This window comes from Cydia pomonella, unplaced genomic scaffold, assembly GCF_033807575.1.
Source record: "Cydia pomonella isolate Wapato2018A unplaced genomic scaffold, ilCydPomo1 PGA_scaffold_203, whole genome shotgun sequence".
NCBI classification, from domain to species: Eukaryota; Metazoa; Arthropoda; class Insecta; order Lepidoptera; family Tortricidae; genus Cydia; species Cydia pomonella.
In genome coordinates, this window is record NW_026907843.1 from 358,849 (window position 1) to 376,875 (window position 18,027).

General features: G+C 36.2%; 1 protein-coding gene across 1 annotated transcript in view; it reads right to left on the bottom strand.

Annotated features, from left to right (window-relative positions):
• Positions 1–18,027, bottom strand: part of LOC133533769 (uncharacterized) — a 77,672-nt gene that overhangs the window by 15,072 nt on the left and 44,573 nt on the right. Inside the window, exons 7-9 of the mRNA XM_061872811.1 lie at positions 3,513–4,770; positions 3,304–3,437; positions 2,526–2,676 (exon numbers count right to left, since the gene is read on the bottom strand). Coding sequence (XP_061728795.1) covers positions 2,526–2,676; positions 3,304–3,437; positions 3,513–4,770 — 1,543 coding nt within the window. The remainder of the gene's footprint in view (positions 1–2,525; positions 2,677–3,303; positions 3,438–3,512; positions 4,771–18,027) is intronic.

Consider the following 18,027-nt stretch of genomic DNA (forward strand, 5'->3'; position numbering starts at 1 on the left):
ACAATTGAAATTATATCTTTATAATAAGCTCAGCCATATTTACATGAAAATAATGATCGATGGTTCCGGGTTCAAATCCTGGTAAGGGTTTTTATTCGGGTGATGAGCACGTATATTTGTTCCTGAATCATGGGTATTTTTTATGTATTTAATTATTTATACATTAATATGTATACATTATATACTTATATCGTTGTCTAAGTACCCACTACACAAGCCTATTGAGCTTACTGTGGGACTTTTTTTTTTTTTTTTTTTTTTTTGACGGAGTGGGAATGCATTTACGCACAGTGTGTGGGACTCGCCGCTCCTTTCCCCTCTCCTGGCAAGAGGGGGGGGAGAATTGGCCCTACCCACTAAACCCACTCCGGCGTTTCACCCACTTTGCCGTTTATGAGGGCGCACTGGGATCGATGACATTCCACCACTGCGCCCTCCGTTACTGTGGGACTAAGTATTGAATAACATAATATTAATGTCTTATGATATTTATTTATTTCAATAATAGTAAAGTCATAACCTTTGCTTTTCTATCGACTGGGAGCGAATTGAAAATAATATTGAAAACGTTCTCTCACGAATTGAAACAAACGCTGTACGATGCGTTGATTTATGTCGTTGAACGCGTAAACCTCAGAGGTTTATTGAACGATGTCATGATAAAATGACGTATAATCGTCTAAGCCAGCGCGACACGACACCCCGCTATCGATCATACCATTAGCAGTTCGCGTGCGTCATCTATCAATCTTTCACGATCCGAAAGTCTTTTTCACGAGTCCTTCTTGCGACTATGTGGATACTTTACATGTGTGTGATATATAGTATACACTCATATCATTGGTTTGTCTATTTATTGCTCCTGTTACAGGAAACACCCGGTATATTGTATGAGATATTTAGTAAGAACTATTATTTCGACAAACAATAACTAAAGATAAATATTTATTCTCGCGTATTCAGCTACTGTAAGGAGCGGCATGAATGTAATCTTATGAGTGAGTCAGACAAGAAATTTAGAATAACTTTGCATCATTAAATTATTATTAGAAATATGAAAGAGTTCTTTGTATTTGTTTATATTTACACGGTGTTTCAAGTCCGTAAATTTCAAGGGTGCATTCCTAAGCTTAAATTAAGTAACTTACTCAAAGATTGTTTGATGTTTTATTTTTATCTGATAAGCCCGTTACGAGTATGTACACTTGCCTTAGGGCCTATTTACATATTGGTTAGTGTTTAGATTTACATTTTAGCCATTCAGTCCTTAAAAGTACTTAGCCATACACCGAAGTTAACGGAGTTAAAAAAACACCGTGTATATGGCAATCACGCCGGGTGGATTGATCCCGCCCACTTTAACTTCCCTAGCGTTCGGAACTGATACAAATGAGATGCTTACGAGTTAAGCTCACATATAATTTCCTGTGCTTCGAGCAATAAATACGTAAATTAGGACGTAGAAGTTGAATTCTTAACGTCTCGTGCTATTGTTAGACTTCGGCAAGACGAGTAGATATTTTATATTACCGTTCATTTTTCATTCACCCGTAATTAATTAATAATAATACCCGTAATTTTTTTTTGTAATGCCCGCAATACCTCTGTTCACTTTTTAGTCACGTGTAATGCCCGCAATACTAATATGGTGTACATGAAAAATGATATAGCCCTTTCTTGTAACTCTACAAATAGGTACTCGTATAATAACTTTCCTCCACTACTTTATACATCTGACACAGTAACTTTCATTCATCTTTAAATTTAAAAAAAAAAAGCGGGATTTTATTAAAAATATTATCTGACACAAAAAAACGTAAACATTACAACATTTTTCTAACTTATGTAGAATTATGGCATTTGGTTCCCGTTATTCACGAAATAAAAAAAATTACTTAACGGTTTATGTGTCCAAATCTTTGTTTCCTGGTACATTTTACATCGGCAGCAAACGTAAACTAACTTTTCTGCTGGTATCTTAACAAAATAGTTACCTATCTTCTTATTCCTGCCCTATGTGCCTGCCCTTCCCATGTTATATGGAGTCGGCACAACATGTTATTCTCTTCCATTCTCTATTTTTAATCACCTCAGCACTCACTCTTTTCTTTTCATATCCTCTTTCACACAATCCATCCATCGTTTCTTGGATCTACCATCCGCTCTCCGACCATCAACATTCATCTCTAATCACAGTCTCTAACATTATTTTCCTATATGGCATCCAACCCTCCTTATTACATGCCCATACCGCGCTAGCCTACAACTCCTTGTCTTCTCTGCTACCGGTGCTACTTTCAAACTTCCCCTTATATACACATTCTTAATCCAATCCTTCTCTCAATTTATTTCCGCTGCGTGCACTCTTCTTTCATCCGTCACTTTCGTTGCCCAGCATTTTAGTAGTGGCACAATTAGGTTGATAAAGTAATTTAATTTGAGTTTATTATGCTTATTCAGACAACATAAGAGTGTTTGAAAACTAAGACTATATAACAAGACGGAGAACCACATTCAAAATATACCTGTAAAGGAAATCCCTTGGCCATTCCTATTGCATAAGTGTCTTCTATGAAAGCGTGGTCTCCTACCCGCTGCAGCTTGCAGCCGTGATCAGTGGCGCGGTAGTAGTCTAAAACAGGAGTATCTGCTATCAAAAGGTCCAACGTTCGATTCCTGAAATACACAAATACCATATATGAAAGTACCATCAAATTACATGATAATCATCATATAAGCACGCTAAACATTATTACGGGCCGTGAATATAAATACCGTGGCCTGCCTCATAAACACGAAGTGCGAAAATAAAACCCGAGTGAAACCTTAAAACTCGAAATGGAAAGTAAAATAAACTCCAACGCCAGGATACGACGATTACGGAAAAAATAGACCAATCCTATTAAGAATAAGGTGTTGTTTTCCGGAGCCGCGCGCAACCTACACGACTTTATAATAACGAGTGGAATGTTTGTTTCAGTACCCTTCCCGTAGAATAAAAGTTAATAGATCTGAATGGATGTTTATGGTGCTAATTGTTCAAATGCAGATGCAGGCGCTGAATCAGAAAATAAAATAAAACCTACTGAATCATATAAAGTGCCTGACTGATAAATCCACAGTACACTGAATCAGAAAGTTTTATGATTCCATATAACCACTGCTAGGTACTTATTTTTAAAATATCTATAAGCGATTTAAATATGTACGAGTATATGAGCTCAAATAAAAGCCTTTATAAAAACGAAAGATTACCCATTAGTCAGATATTCCGTAATCGTATACCAAATATTTATATCATACCTCAATCGTTGAATGCCTTCTTCAATGTTCTGAAGTGCGTAGCCTCTCATCCTTTGTGCCAATTGTGGATTGCCTCTTTGAACGTAGTACTCCGATATGGATGATTTTGCTGTACCCACTCGCAAAGAAAGCCACTAAAACAAAATGTTCACATATTTATGTTATCAAATTTAAAACATTAGTACACAATATAAGTGTGTATTACATACGTTATTTCGTCCTTGATAGTCATCAACAGCATTGTGAAAAAATAATCCTGCTATTAGAGCGGCAATATTGGCAGTGTAACTGGCAACGAATATCACAGAAAAGCCACCCCAGACATTTATAAGGAACTTATTAGGCCAACTCTTAGGAGCTTTAAATGCTACTAAATGTCCACATAAAAGACCCCACATCACCCATAGCGCGCTAGAAAGGCTAAAGTTCTTTGACCTTTGTCGGCCCCAAGGATTTAAACCAAAAGGTGACAGCCATTCGTATATAGCAACCGCGATGGCGGTCACATTTAGAGACAAAAATATGGCAATCCATAATTCAGTTGAAAATGGCAGTAGAAACGCTAATAATGGTATATCGGCCTTTTGGTTCGGAGCTGCTAAAAGTGATATGCCGCTATAAAAATAAGGTTGACTGAAGTCAATCACTTCCGCGCGTGCCGCAGACACGCTGAGTGCCGCGAAAGACATGTGGGCGGATCCAGATACTAAATCTCCGACAATTCCATTCCATTTCTGGCTCTCTTCGTCTATATTATCATCATAATTTGGATCACTATATTGTTCTTTACTATTGGCTTTGAAACCATTCCGAAACTGAGCTCGATAATTAAGGTGTTCTGACATAGTAAACATGGGCTCATCATTCAAAAAGTTTGTGAACTCATGCAGTTTACTAAAGGATCTCACTAGCTTACGAGATCCATAAAGTCCATCTTCGACTAGATATAGATGAAAATCAAATTCCAATTCCTGGGCAATATTTTCTAATAAATCCATCGCTAGTCCATAGCAACAGTGAGTAGCCATTTTCGGAAGAATCGTAGGTTTCGGTGTAGGAAAGAAAAAATCTGTAGGTTGATGGTCATCATCATCTCTTTCCAAATCATTAAAAGCCAGGGTGAGGTTGTCTTTATCGGAAGTTTGTGGTCGATGGCAGGGGAGTCCTCTTAAGCATTGACCGTCTTCGTCTAGTTCTCCTTCCATTACAAATGGTGGTGCTAAGGCTGTGACGATGCGGTATATGGTGCGGGCGCCCGAAGACTGGCCATGCGCTACAAGTTGACCACCGGGCCACACTATGGTGTGGAGCCTCACCATGCGCCCATGAATATGGCCTACTTGTCTCCAAACATTACCCCCTGTGGGTCCGGGCACCAAGTTGAAAAAACTAAACGAAGACGTCAACGCGGGCTCTGGTCGCTCCGTGCCTCCGGCAAGTGCCGCTGCTGATGTAATCCGGGTTTCTCTGTGGACAAGACACAATTATTTATTTATATAGCTTAAAAGTTAAAAAAGAGAAGAGAGGGATAGGAAGAAAGGAGAGGGTCCTTTTCGTGCATGAGAGGTCTGTCATCTGTCATGATGCTTGTCACGTTCTAATAAGCGTGTAAGTGCGAAAGTGATGCATGACATAACAAGTGATAAAAATGCGACCATGATACCGCCGCTGGTGTTAAACAGTTGGATATACATAAATAGATAAAAAATATTATTACCGATGGTAAAAAAAAATCAGTTTAGAGGAAGTCATATCTAATTTTATTTCACATTTCCCGAGAGGAAAGCTGATTGATATGCAAATAAATTTCTTATACCTACGAATAACGATTTTCTTTTCCAAAAACATTCACCTCTTCTAATTATCTAACCAGATTTTTAAGGCTCTACGAGAATGTAACTTATGGTAATTATATTAAACTAAATTAGGATGAAACAACACGCCAAAAGTACCTACCTGCCATCAGGGAATACTCTTCCAAAGACAGATATAATATTTCTACAGTCTAGAACTTAATACGTCAAATAGGTCTAGGTAAGATATGAATCGGATATGTCAGTGTCAAAAGTTTATCCATTTTATCATATTTCATAAATTCATCAACGTGAGATTCGAATACTTATTTTAGAATTGCCAGTCCAACGCATTACGAATTCGGCGCGGAATCAGCACTTCTTTGTAATAGACATCTATATTTACAATTTATAAAGTAAAGTGTGTAAAGTAAGTACTACTAGAATTGTATAAAGTTTCAGAAAAACCTCGTAGATTTAGCCGCTTGCTACTTAGCCGTAATTCCGGCAAACAAGTCCTAAGTTTACAACTTTGCAAATTCTATGTAACTTAGCTTTTAGTAACGCTTAGGCAAACAAGTTTTAGAGCATTCCGAATGTTTATCTGTTACCTTGTTATTCCTGCATTAGCATTATATTACAAGATATTTTATAGCTAGCTTACGCTGTGACTATGGCCGCCTAAAGTTGGGTAAAAGTTTTCAACACTCGATGTTTATAGGTTTTAAATATTATTAAATCCTACTTAAAGAAGCTTTGAAGAAGATGCGTCTCATTTTTTTATACCACGATGGTGGCAAGCAAGCATACGGCCCGTCTGATGGCAAGCAGTCACCGTAGCCTATGGACGCCTGCAAGTCCGTAGGTGTTACATGCGCGTTGCCGACCCTTTAAAAATCTGTACACTCCTTTTTTGAAGAACCTCATACTGTAGACCCTCGGGAAAACCTCGGGAGGTAGTTCATTCCACAACCGGAGCGTGCGCGGTAGGAAGTTCCTCTTAAACCGGACAGTGCGTGACTATTTAGGTTCTAGGGTGTGAGGATGAACACCCTGCCGACGGCGGGCAGTGAGGTGATAGAAAGTAGCCGTGGGCATCATGTCAAACAATTATTTGATTATCTTTTAATTATAAACACAAGTACAAAATAAATTATTATTAAATGTATTTGAGTATTGATATATTGTAATTAAAGCCTCTCATATTTGTGCATATTTTATTAAATCTCAGGGAATACTTGCACTAATTGCATTCCAGAAGCGAGCTTATACCTCAATATGAAATAAATTAAATAAGTAGGCGGTACTGTATTCCATACCAAGTAAGTACTTTTAAATATTTCAGATTAATTATAAGAACGTTTGTGATCATTATCAATGCAATAATAAATTGGTAGGTATTCATTTCAGTAGGGAGAATTTAAATGAATTAATCTTATTTTCTGTAAATTATTATACCAGGTGAGTGCCGTTCATTGCTAGATAAGTAGTTGCAGCGAGAGGTAGTTGAATTTGCTCACATCCAAGTGTAAGTATAAAACAGGCTCGTACATATATTTAGGGTAAACCGTTGAAATTTAAAACAAAGATTCTTTTAATGTTGAAGAGTTAAAATAACAAGGATTTTTTTTTTTTTTTAATACTACGTCGGTGGCAAACAAGCATACGGCCCGCCTGATGGTAAGCAGTCTCCGTAGCCTATGTACGCCTGCAACTCCAGAGGATTTACATGCGCGTTGCCCACCCTAAACCCGCCCCCCTCGTTGAGCTCTGGCAACCTTACTCACCGGCAGGAACACAACACTATGAGTAGGGTCTAGTGTTATTTGGCTGCTGTTTTCTGTAAGGTGGAGGTACTTCCCCAGTTGGGCTCTGCTCTAGATCTGGAATGACATCCACTGGCTGTGCCCTACCACACAAAGCGAGATGACATTCACAATGCCCATACCTCTCTTATGGACGTAGTTTAAGGACGTACCCGGGTCCTATTTTTTAAGAAGTGAAAATTAGGATGATAATGATTTAATGTCTTCTACGCAGACGAAGTGGTAGGCGGAGGCGACATGCAAATTTTAAAAATATGTATATCTCATACAATTATTTAGTAGGTACCTATTAAGAGGAAAGGAGACAAAGTCACGTGCCCTTTTCTCCATACAAACGTATTCCTCGTTCTCCTCTCTGAATATTAAAATTTAAGGAAATATTTTTAAGCAATTTGATGTACATATATTATATTAACTACAGCTATTAAATTATTTTAAGAGTTAGGAACTTTGAAAATTTTTGATAGAAATTCTTTTTCGTTCATTACTTTTGATATTAATCATTAATCAAAAACTCGAAAGAAGTCAAACGATGGGGCATAGATAATGTTGGGTAAAATATTTTCCATAAAGTCAATATCTAGCAAGGAAAATGGTGACTACGTTTGTATGGAAAAGCCGTCGTCCACTATCGTGTTAACTAAATAATTCTTCGCAGATACCTTGCTAATATTTGTGGTATTTTCTCGACACCACAAACTTACACGAGATTTAATCTTGAAATTTTCCTGCAAAGTTACTTAGTTGTGTAATAGTTAGGCGACCGAGGGATTGAGCGCGCTCTGGGTAAATAAAGCCGCTTGTCTCATTTTCGCTTTAGATAATAACATTTTTAAAAGAAACTTAAGACAAAGGGGTTATCAAGTTACCTTAAAACCGATTTAACCCTTTGCTCTTCTATGTGTATTACAAGGATTAACATAAGTAATCTGAATTTCGGAATATTTTTACGGAAAGCTTTTTCAGAATATTTATACTCTCTTACGCTTGGCTTTTAATATTCAAAGCAAACCATTGTCACAATAAAATTCGTAGAGTAAATTGGCCAGGTGTGTCACGAAATATAGCCACAGCATCGTCGGCATACTAAACATAATTCTGGGCTCCGCGGGAGTGTGAACGTGCAATATCCGAGCCTACGGTCGATCCCGCTTGCATTTAATTTCCATGTGGATGTATCAATAAGTAAAACATTATGGCGGCGCCCCATTCGATGATAGACTTATTAAGTAATGAATGACAAATTTAAATAAAAGACAAATCTTATTTCTTTTTATATATTTGTTACGTGAGTATGTATGTATATATGTCACTTTTTGCACATAAATACAAAATAAAACAAAAAAAAATATTTTTATGTACAAAGGCAAAATTATCCCTAAAAGGGATCACTTCCAGGTAACCTTTGAAAAAATGCGAAAGGATTAAACACTAACAGGTGGAAGACAAATCAATATGGACAGTATAGGTAGCAATATGAAAATTTTGGATACACATAAAAGTAGGAAGAGAACAATAAATAATAAAGTAAAATAAAAAGTACAAACCCAGTAGTATGACGCAAACTATAACATACACATAAATATAAAATAGTCATTAAAATACATATATATGTATTTTTAATATTAATGCACTCAAAAATTATACATAATACCTATTGTTTTAATTGTTTGTGATTTTGGGTTATAGTTTATTTTAGAATTACTTTTAGTATGCCAGCAAACCATTTGCTAAGGTTTGATTTAACCTAAACTGTCGGTCAACTAAACACTCATTTAAAAATGTGACGCTTGGTAGATAAGCGTGTTAATTAAAAGTATCATTTCCCAAGTTCCCAAAGTATCCTCAGCTATTTTAGTGACATTTCGTGCCGAAATCCGACAACCGTGATAGGCTTCTTGTGATAGACAAAGTTGAGGGGAGAATATCCGCGAATTTCTAGTTTTTCCGTTTAATTCGCTTAAAAGAAGGAAAAGCTTAAATAAAATAGAAACACAAATAGGACAGACCTGTTTATTAAAAAAATGGCAATGAGTTAGTTATATGTAGGTACACTTAAGAATGAGAGCAATGATTAATACGCAAGTAAATTATGAAAAAAGAATATAAAACCTTACTAATTAGGAACGTAAAACGTGTCAATTATATTCAATCACATAACTTGTTGGTATAGTTTTCAACTTTTTCTTTATCATTATTAGTAAAAAAAAACATTTTTCTTAATACTACCTACTGCCAATCAGTGCGATGAAAATTAAAAGGGTGAAATAAACGTCAAAGGCATCTTTTCTATGATAAAACGATCAATCAGTTCAATCGTTTATTATTTCCGCCCCGTCAGGTTTGTTAAAACCTGCCAGGGTGCCGATTTTTCCACTTCGCTGACCTAGTGAATCGCTAAGTTGCACAATTCTGAAGGGTCTCCGAATGCTTGCGTCAAGTCATGTCAACGGGAGCCATCATTTTGTAGAATCAGCTTGCAGCCTGGCCGCCCGCCAACGAGCCGCCGTGCACTCCCGCCCGATTTATGATAATGCGATTGACTTGGGTTTAGCCCAACACAATAATAAAACAATCCGTTGTTACAACTATAAATAAATAAAACTGAAGTAAATTTTATGCAATGTCTTGAAATTACTTAATCTCAGCTCGCGTTAAAACAACATACTTTTATTCCGTAACAGAAAATAATTATCCTTGTGATGATGCCTACGCATTGTTGTTAATTGTTTTACAAATTTATAACACATAAGTTGCACACTTGCTTTTGATCACTGTAAAAAAATAAGCCATTTATAAAATTAAGTTAATTAAATTTACGAAACACTATCCGAACTGGGGGCCTAGCCAAGATGCTAATCGTTTGCACCGTAGAGTACGAGACGCTAATGTCTCGGCACTGATATGGAAGAGTGAGAGAGACATTACCGTTTCGTTCGTTACAGCGCAATCGATTAGCATCTTGGCTATGTCCTTGGCCAGGCCCTCTGGAATTCTGTGTGTTTTTTTTACTTTAAAATATATGAGGTTTGTTTTTTTTTATATTTCCTTATTGCGTGTGAATTTTATAGCATTTTACTTTTCATTACATGTAGGGTTAGATCTCGCTTCAGGGCAAATGTTTGCAAGTAAAAAAGTAAACAAGAGTGGCAAGTGCTCGGACTTTAACTTTTTCGCTGTTGTTTTTATAGTAGATTCTAATAGAGGAAAACAAAAACATTAGTTAAAATTTAGCGAATCTTTTAACGGTGACAGATAAACCGACTGTAACCGACCCTGAATTTGTAAATTGTGAATCACAAAATTGTTTAGATTGTTATGAAATCATGCAAATAATACTTCCTAAAATATATACTAAATTTGAAAATTTGGTTCTTAAATGGTTTTGGGTGACCGAAGAGCTGGCAGCTTCCACGCACAACGTATCAGTATTGCGATACAACGAGGAAATGCCGCGAGCATTCTTGGTAAAATGCCTCAAGGGCCTATTTTAGATTTATGCTAGTTAGAGTACGCATGACTACATCCTTGTGTATTTTTATTGTAAATAAAAACTTTTATACCCACATTGAAAAATAGTTTTACCAAAAAATATAAAACATAGAAAAAAAACATACTAGTGTCGTGAATACAATTTACAAAAACTATATAAACGGATTATATCGCGTATAAGAAATATAAAATACATCCTGAAGTTTAAAACTCTTCACAGTGTTCGTGGTCAGCAGGAGTGCAAGTTACTATGTGCAAAACTATTACTCACAATTTACAATGTTTGCACATACCAAACTTTAACATAAAAAAACTTTAGGTTTTAAGGCTGGATGTAAATAAATAAATAAATATTTTGGGGACAATCTTACCTAGACCTAGCCCCACTCTAAGCAAAGCTTTTACTACCTATACATATATAACATCCATAACTCAGGAACAAACATTCGTGACAAAACTGATGAACACACAAATAAATGCCCTTACCAGGATTCGAACCCGGGAACTCCTGCTTCGTAGACAGGGCACTACCGAAAAGGTTAGAAAGGCGTAGCCTTAAAATTAGTTCCAACAGATATAATCCATTCACACATATTTATTTCAGGATTAACTATCGCACTAATCAAAGACAATAAAATTAAGGAGTTCCTATTTTCCCATAGTAAACACACACAATCACGTTCCTCACCAATTTCTTCCTGGAAAATCCTTGAAACATAATTCTTAAAAAACAAGTCTCCGTCAAGTTTGTCCTGAATCTGAAATGCAGTTAAACTGAAAAGTTTCTCGTTTAAAAATTGTTTAGATAGCCGCGAAGTTGGCAACTAATTTAAGTGCCAGTTAGGACGGCGGGCGCCATTAGTCACACGTCCGGAACTCGCAATCACAAATCTGGCAAGTAATTTTTTACAACTTAAGTTACTGCCTTAAACATATCGGCACGACGGTGCGTACCTTTCTCGTTTATCACTGTGAAAACGTATTTGTTACATTCTGGCATAAATGCGAAAGTGCTTATATTTATCTATAGTAAGTAAGCAACAAGCAAGAAAACAAAGGGATCGTAATAATAAGCAAGTACAGCTGAGTGAGTACGAGTATGTGTAATCTGTTAAGTAATAATTTTTAATAATTGTAATGTACTGTCGCTAGCAAATATATTGGAGAGGCCAAGGTGATCACAAATACTGAAAACAACACACGTCTTTTATGTTAAGTCCATTATCCAGTCCAGTCCAGTACACGATGTTAAGTCCATGTTCAGTCAATTTCAAATTGTCTTGCTTTCAATTAATTAATTAATTGGTAATCAAACTTCCGGAAATCCAAGGAAAATGTTAAAATAATACAGTTACTAGTACTAAGTACGTTAATACACTGTAATAGTGTAAGTACGTTAATACACCACACAAGTCAATACCGATATACTATTACCAGGATGAATTTTACAAAAGCTTCTTTCTGACACCTGACCTAGTCGACTAGTAGTACCTATTACGAATAACCATGAAGTATTTTTTTGTACAGATCATGGGAATTCTAAGAATGTTTTTCTTGTTCTTCAATTAAATGTCTATATTCATCTAGCTTCTGCCCGTGACTTCGTTTGCGTAGAATGACGACTTTCTTGATGATTTTGTGGTGGTAATTTTAGATATATTTGTAAAAGGCTGTTTGTTTTCATAAAAGAAAAAAAACTATATATATATATATATATATATGTCCTTCACCAGGAGTAAGACTAAGACATAGGTACCAAGTTTCAAGAGGTGTAGATCGTGTTATTCCCGAAGGCGCGGGCCTTGAATCGTATTGTCATGTTATTAAAGGTTAGATTTGACAAATCTGCGTGTCATCGTGGATGACATAGACACATAGAGAGAGACAAAGTTAATTACCGAGACCGCATTAATATTATAATACAAGACATTGGCACAAAAAGCATTTCCCTAGTGTCAATTAATAATAAAATCTCAATTATAATATAGTGAGCGTATACAAAAATAATGGCAATCGCGTTTTCATGACCAAACCAATTCAAAAGCGATGAACCAATATAACAGTACGGTATCCATCATCATGGAATATTCAGCGTTTATACACGGGAGCCGGAACACATACGCACGCCGATCACGTATTTTATTGAATAACGCTTTGAAGACCGTGCCTCTCGGTGCCACTATTAAAGGGGTCAAGAGCAACTCCCTAAATCTTTCATTCCGAGACCATGAGGGGTTTATGGAACCTTTTTTCCAATAAAATACCACTCTTAAAAACTTTACAAAAGCATTAGTGATATTTAAACTGGATGTTAATTTTGCGCCGTCATATCAAAGTAAAGCTTTATTCCTATTTGACAAAATGAATTATCTACTAATGTAATTAATTTTAAGGGAAACCGTTATAATCACGAAACCAAATTTGGTAAGACTACGATTGTGGAGTTGAGCGTCACAAATTTGAATTTGAAGCGTAAGCCCACAAAACCGGGGTAATGTTCTGTCTTCCACTTTGACTCGTTGGCAAATAGCGCTCAAAATGCGTATTGAATTTTCTCGGTGAAGGCTACCTTTGTCGAGAAAAATGACCTTGTTTTATTGTGAAAGATACAGGAATTGACAATGAACTTTAAGACGAAGTAGATCAAACGCGCGTGCTGTTTTTAAGCGCAGCATACGGTTGAGTTGTTATTTGATAAGCAAAACAAGATACATTGATAAGTTGTTACATATTTTAAGTTAGGTAGTTTCATGAAAATTGCCCAAAAAATATTTTTGTAAGCGTCCATTATATCAGTTTCATTGCAGAGAAAATAAAATATTAAATAAATAGTAAAAGTAAAATAATATAGCTAAGCAATATGATATGGGACATATCAGTACGGAAAGTTGAAGGATGTTCCTTAGCATAAAAAAAAAACAGCTGAAAATGTCTATTAACAGATAAATTTATTCCATAAGAATCTATCCATGCATGAAGATTAGCTTGAATTCAATATTTATGATTTTTTCAACACGACTTCGTATACTCGTATAGAGTGTGTAAGTCCAATATATGGGCAATAAATTAAATCAGACATAGCAGTAATTAGTTAAGAGACGCAATAATTAATTAAGAGTTTTTTTACGTTACTCTTATTTATAATAATACTAATTCAGCCTATATACGTCCCACTACTGTGCACAGGCCTCCTCTCATGTGCGAGAGGGCTTGGGCTATAGTCCCCAATGCGGATTGAAGACTTCGCATACACCTTTGAATTTATCTGCAGGTGTATGCAGGTTTCCACAAGATGTTTTCCTTTAACGAAAAGCTAGTGGTAAATATCAAATGATGTTTCGTACATAAGTTCCGAAAAACTCATAGATACGAGCCAGGATTTGAGCCCGCGACCTCCGGATTGAAAGTCGGATGTCATATCCACTCGGCCATCACCGCTTTTAATTATGACTCAATAATATTTTTTTGAAAATGTAACTAGCAGCAATGTTCTGCAAACATGGATGCCATCTCAGAATAGCCATCTAAAGCGATCCCTGCTTAGTAACAAACGATTATTTAAGATGTGCACAAACAACGCCGCGTCAACTCCTTCTATACGCGCTGCTTATATCTTGGGCATATCTTTTTTTTTTTATACTACGTCGGTGGCAAACAAGCATACGGCCTGCCTGATGGTAAGCAGTATCCGTAGCCTATGTACGCCTGCAACTCCAGAGGAGTTACATGCGCGTTGCCGACCCTAACCCCCTCCCACCCTCGTTGAGCTCTGGCAACCTTACTCACCGGCAGGAACACAACACTATGAGTAGGGTCTAGTGTTATTTGGCTGCGATTTTCTGTAAGGTGGAGGTACTTCCCCAGTTGGGCTCTGCTCTAGATCTGGAATGACATCCGCTGTGCTGTGCCCTACCACACAGAGCGAGATGACATTCACAATACCCATACCTCTCTTGTGGACGTAGTTTAAGGACATACCCAGGTCCAAATCATATCAGTCATATCATGGCAGGACAGGGTGACAAACCAAAAGGTTCTAGAAATCGCACAGCTGCCCAGCCTGACCGCGCTTCTTAAACAGAGGCGACTGCGTTGGCTGGGGCATGTGTACAGGATGGAACCTTCTCGACTGCCACGCCGTGTTCTTCTAGGTGCGGTAGCGAATGCAAAAAGAGATGTTGGGAGGCCATTGCTTCGCTTTATAGACTGCGCCAAGAGGGATATGGCAGCTTTTAAGATCGACCACCGAAACTGGGAGAAGCGAACGGAGTGGCGCAAGTGCGTTGGAGATAGTCGCAAGTTCTGCGACGAGGCCTGGTTTGCGGCACTGGCAGACAAAAGGGTAAAAAGGGACCGTAGCGAAACGTCACAGTCCGTCGCGAACTTCCCTTGCCAGTTCTGTGGCAAAGTATGCCGCTCTCGCATCGGTCTTTTCAGTCACCAAAAAAGATGTTTTGCGGACATTGCACTATAGATCGTCTGAAATAGACGCTAAGGCCAGTATGTGCACAAACAATCGCATTAGTATTACACTGCGTTTAATGTTTTAAATCGAGTGTGTTGCATTACATTACAGGCTGAATTACTTTGTATAGATAACATTTTAATAGTAATTTTAAGCATAATTTATCTAAATATACTTCTGAAGTATATCCATTGCTAACCACCGTTAAGAGATTTGCCCGTATTAGATTAACACACGGTATGTATTTTTTAATAGGTGCCTACATTTTTGATCAATTTATATATTGTTTTGTAACAACCAGTAAGAGTTGTACGACGAATAAAAGCACATAAAAAAATAGTTAGGTATACCATTAACGAGCAAAAAATTTAAATAGGAATAAAATCCTAAGCGTTACGAGGGTTTCAAGTCACGAGAGGGAAACAAACTACATTTAAAGGCTTTTATGTAAGTACGGTTGAATAATTTGTATTCTAAATCAGAGTTGAAAAGTCCGTTCTAATTAACATAAACTTACAATTTGCATAAAATTACTTTTTCCGATTTTAAAGAATAAAGGAATAGCTCTCCTAACTGATGAGTTGTTTTTGTTTTAATAAATATTCAGTACCCCTAGTGTAAATTTTATCGGCATCATAACGTGACGAACGCGTTTGCGTTAAGTCTCATTTTGTATAGGATTTTGAGTTTCCAAAACGTCCCGCTTGGCACGCTCTTTCTAAATCCAATACAAAATGAGACTAAACGCAAACGCGTACGTCACGTTTCAAAATCGAATTTATTTACACTAGGCGTACAGGTATAGGTAAAAAACTTAAGTAACTCAAGTTTTTTACCTATAATACATTTATCAATTTTGTCACCTTACGCCAGATAAGCTGGTTCTGATCATAGCACAAGTTCAGTAGTCGTCTAAATAGATTATGTTAATGACTTTGCTTAAGTATCGTATTTAGAGCACTTCCAGCTTAGTTAAATATCGGTTACCGCAGGGTAGTCTCGAGCCACCCTCGTCACTGTCGGTGTGACACTACGCGAACACCGCAGGCCGCAACCGTAAATATACGAGTACCTAAGCGTTACTGCTACAATTAATTTCTTTCCAGTTCAAAGAGTTAAAGAATTCCGGGAATTCGAGGCTTGACGTGACGCGCAGTGATGTACGGGGGACGCGTTGAATGTATAATGAACTGTGCCTTCAGATCCTTTTTAAAACATGTTTTTTCCTTTTTCAGTAAAACTGCCTTGATTTAGTGACTACATGCATTTAACTATTGTTAAGACTGAAGATTTTGTTCTATTTAAGAACCAAACATAATCTTTACTCGAGACTAAATTGTATAGGTAAATCAATAGCGGGAAATCGCTCAGAGTTTAATTCCGAGTGTGATACGAATTTTTAATACGTAGAAAAAAAATACTACTGGGACTTATTTTTTTAAATACTAACTGCAGTACGATTTATGGACAACACATAGCCTTAGCAACACATAGTTAATTTTTCTTGTGTGATTCAAAATTAAGAGACTGTATACATCTCTAATAAAATATCTAATATTTCATGGATTTTATATTTGTAATTGTATTTTGTTACGTTTATTGATTGTAAAAAAATTACATGTAAAAGTGCCCCTGTGGCCTATTTGCTGAATAAATGTTTGTTCGTTTATTTGAATTTGATTTTAGTTGACCGGAACTTTGAACTTTAGTTTTTATAGGTATTTAACGTTTCAATAATATTCGGATATAACTATACTTTATACCTATTATGTAATGAATTACTATTTAATTTTGCTTTGATATCAAAAATTAATTTTAAAATAACAAAATTAAATAGAAAATAATAATAATCACCCGATGTATTCCTGAGATGTGGCTGTCACGTACGGTAACTTTAAATTTTGAACTAGGGTTACTTTATTATAACTAGCATAATATTTTATCATAAACTGGTTTTATTAATTGAAACACAAATATTTAAATATTTTACCTAAAATGTAATAGAAATTAAAATTTTGCGTAGGTATTATCCCATTTTCAAATAATGTTTTATACAAATTTCGTTTATTTCAGTTGAAATGTACCTAGTTTGGTAACTTCGCTTTGATTGGTGTGTCTATATAAATAAATATAAATCGTTATGTTAAAATGCCATCGGAGAATAAGGTATCTGCAATAAAGTAAATTACGGTCAGGTTTACAAACAAATTAAAAAACAATCTAAAAGAAATAGGGCACACAATATCTGCTACACAAGCCTATTTATTATAACAATGTTATAATTTAAATATATTCAAAAAAATTAAGTCAAAATGTATGGTTCAAGAAAAATAATTCGCCGCAAAACTCTTGGCAAAGTGTAGAATCGCGCCAGTGTGACCAGCACCGAGATAAGGTTTTATGTAGCGTAATGCGGGCCCGATATACACCGCAAGCTCGCCTTTTAGATAGAAGGGCGTAAAAGTAATCTTGCCCCGTTGTCGGACGCGCTAGTCAATTTACTTTTACGATGATGCTCTACGCTTGTTACCATTCTATTATCGTCCTTAGTTGCAATCCAGCGCGTTCAAACTTTGACTTTTTCATGCTTAATACAATATTGCAAAATGCTGAGTAGATAAACTAGATACTGACTTAGGTGTACTAGGTGCATATTGTTTTTTTTAAATTATGTTAGAAGCTGTTAATTAAAGAGAACAACTTTGATATTAATATTAGAAGCAAGAAGCAGCATGTCAGCATAATGAAAATGAAAATGAAAAATGATTTATAATATGAGCCGATTTTTATTTTTTTGTTCATTGTTTTGGATAAAATTTGGCTGGATTGAAGAGCTCCTCATTCTGGATGGAATAAATACGAAATTTGCGATAATAAATGTAAGAAATGTTTTCCTAACTCAGTGGAAGATTTCGTACGACATAAATTGCGCTTATGTTGTAAATATCATAATATATTTTTGTCCGAAGCGTTAAGGTCTCCGTTTTAACTTGGGCCAAATGCTTTCGTATGTCCGGATGTTCTCCTCTACAGGTCGCAATTCTCATCCGATTCGCGTGAAATTTAGCGACCAGATTCCATGATTAAATTGATTTTGACATTTTTGTTGATCCTGAAATTTTTCAAAATGCGGAAATTGGCGTAAAGG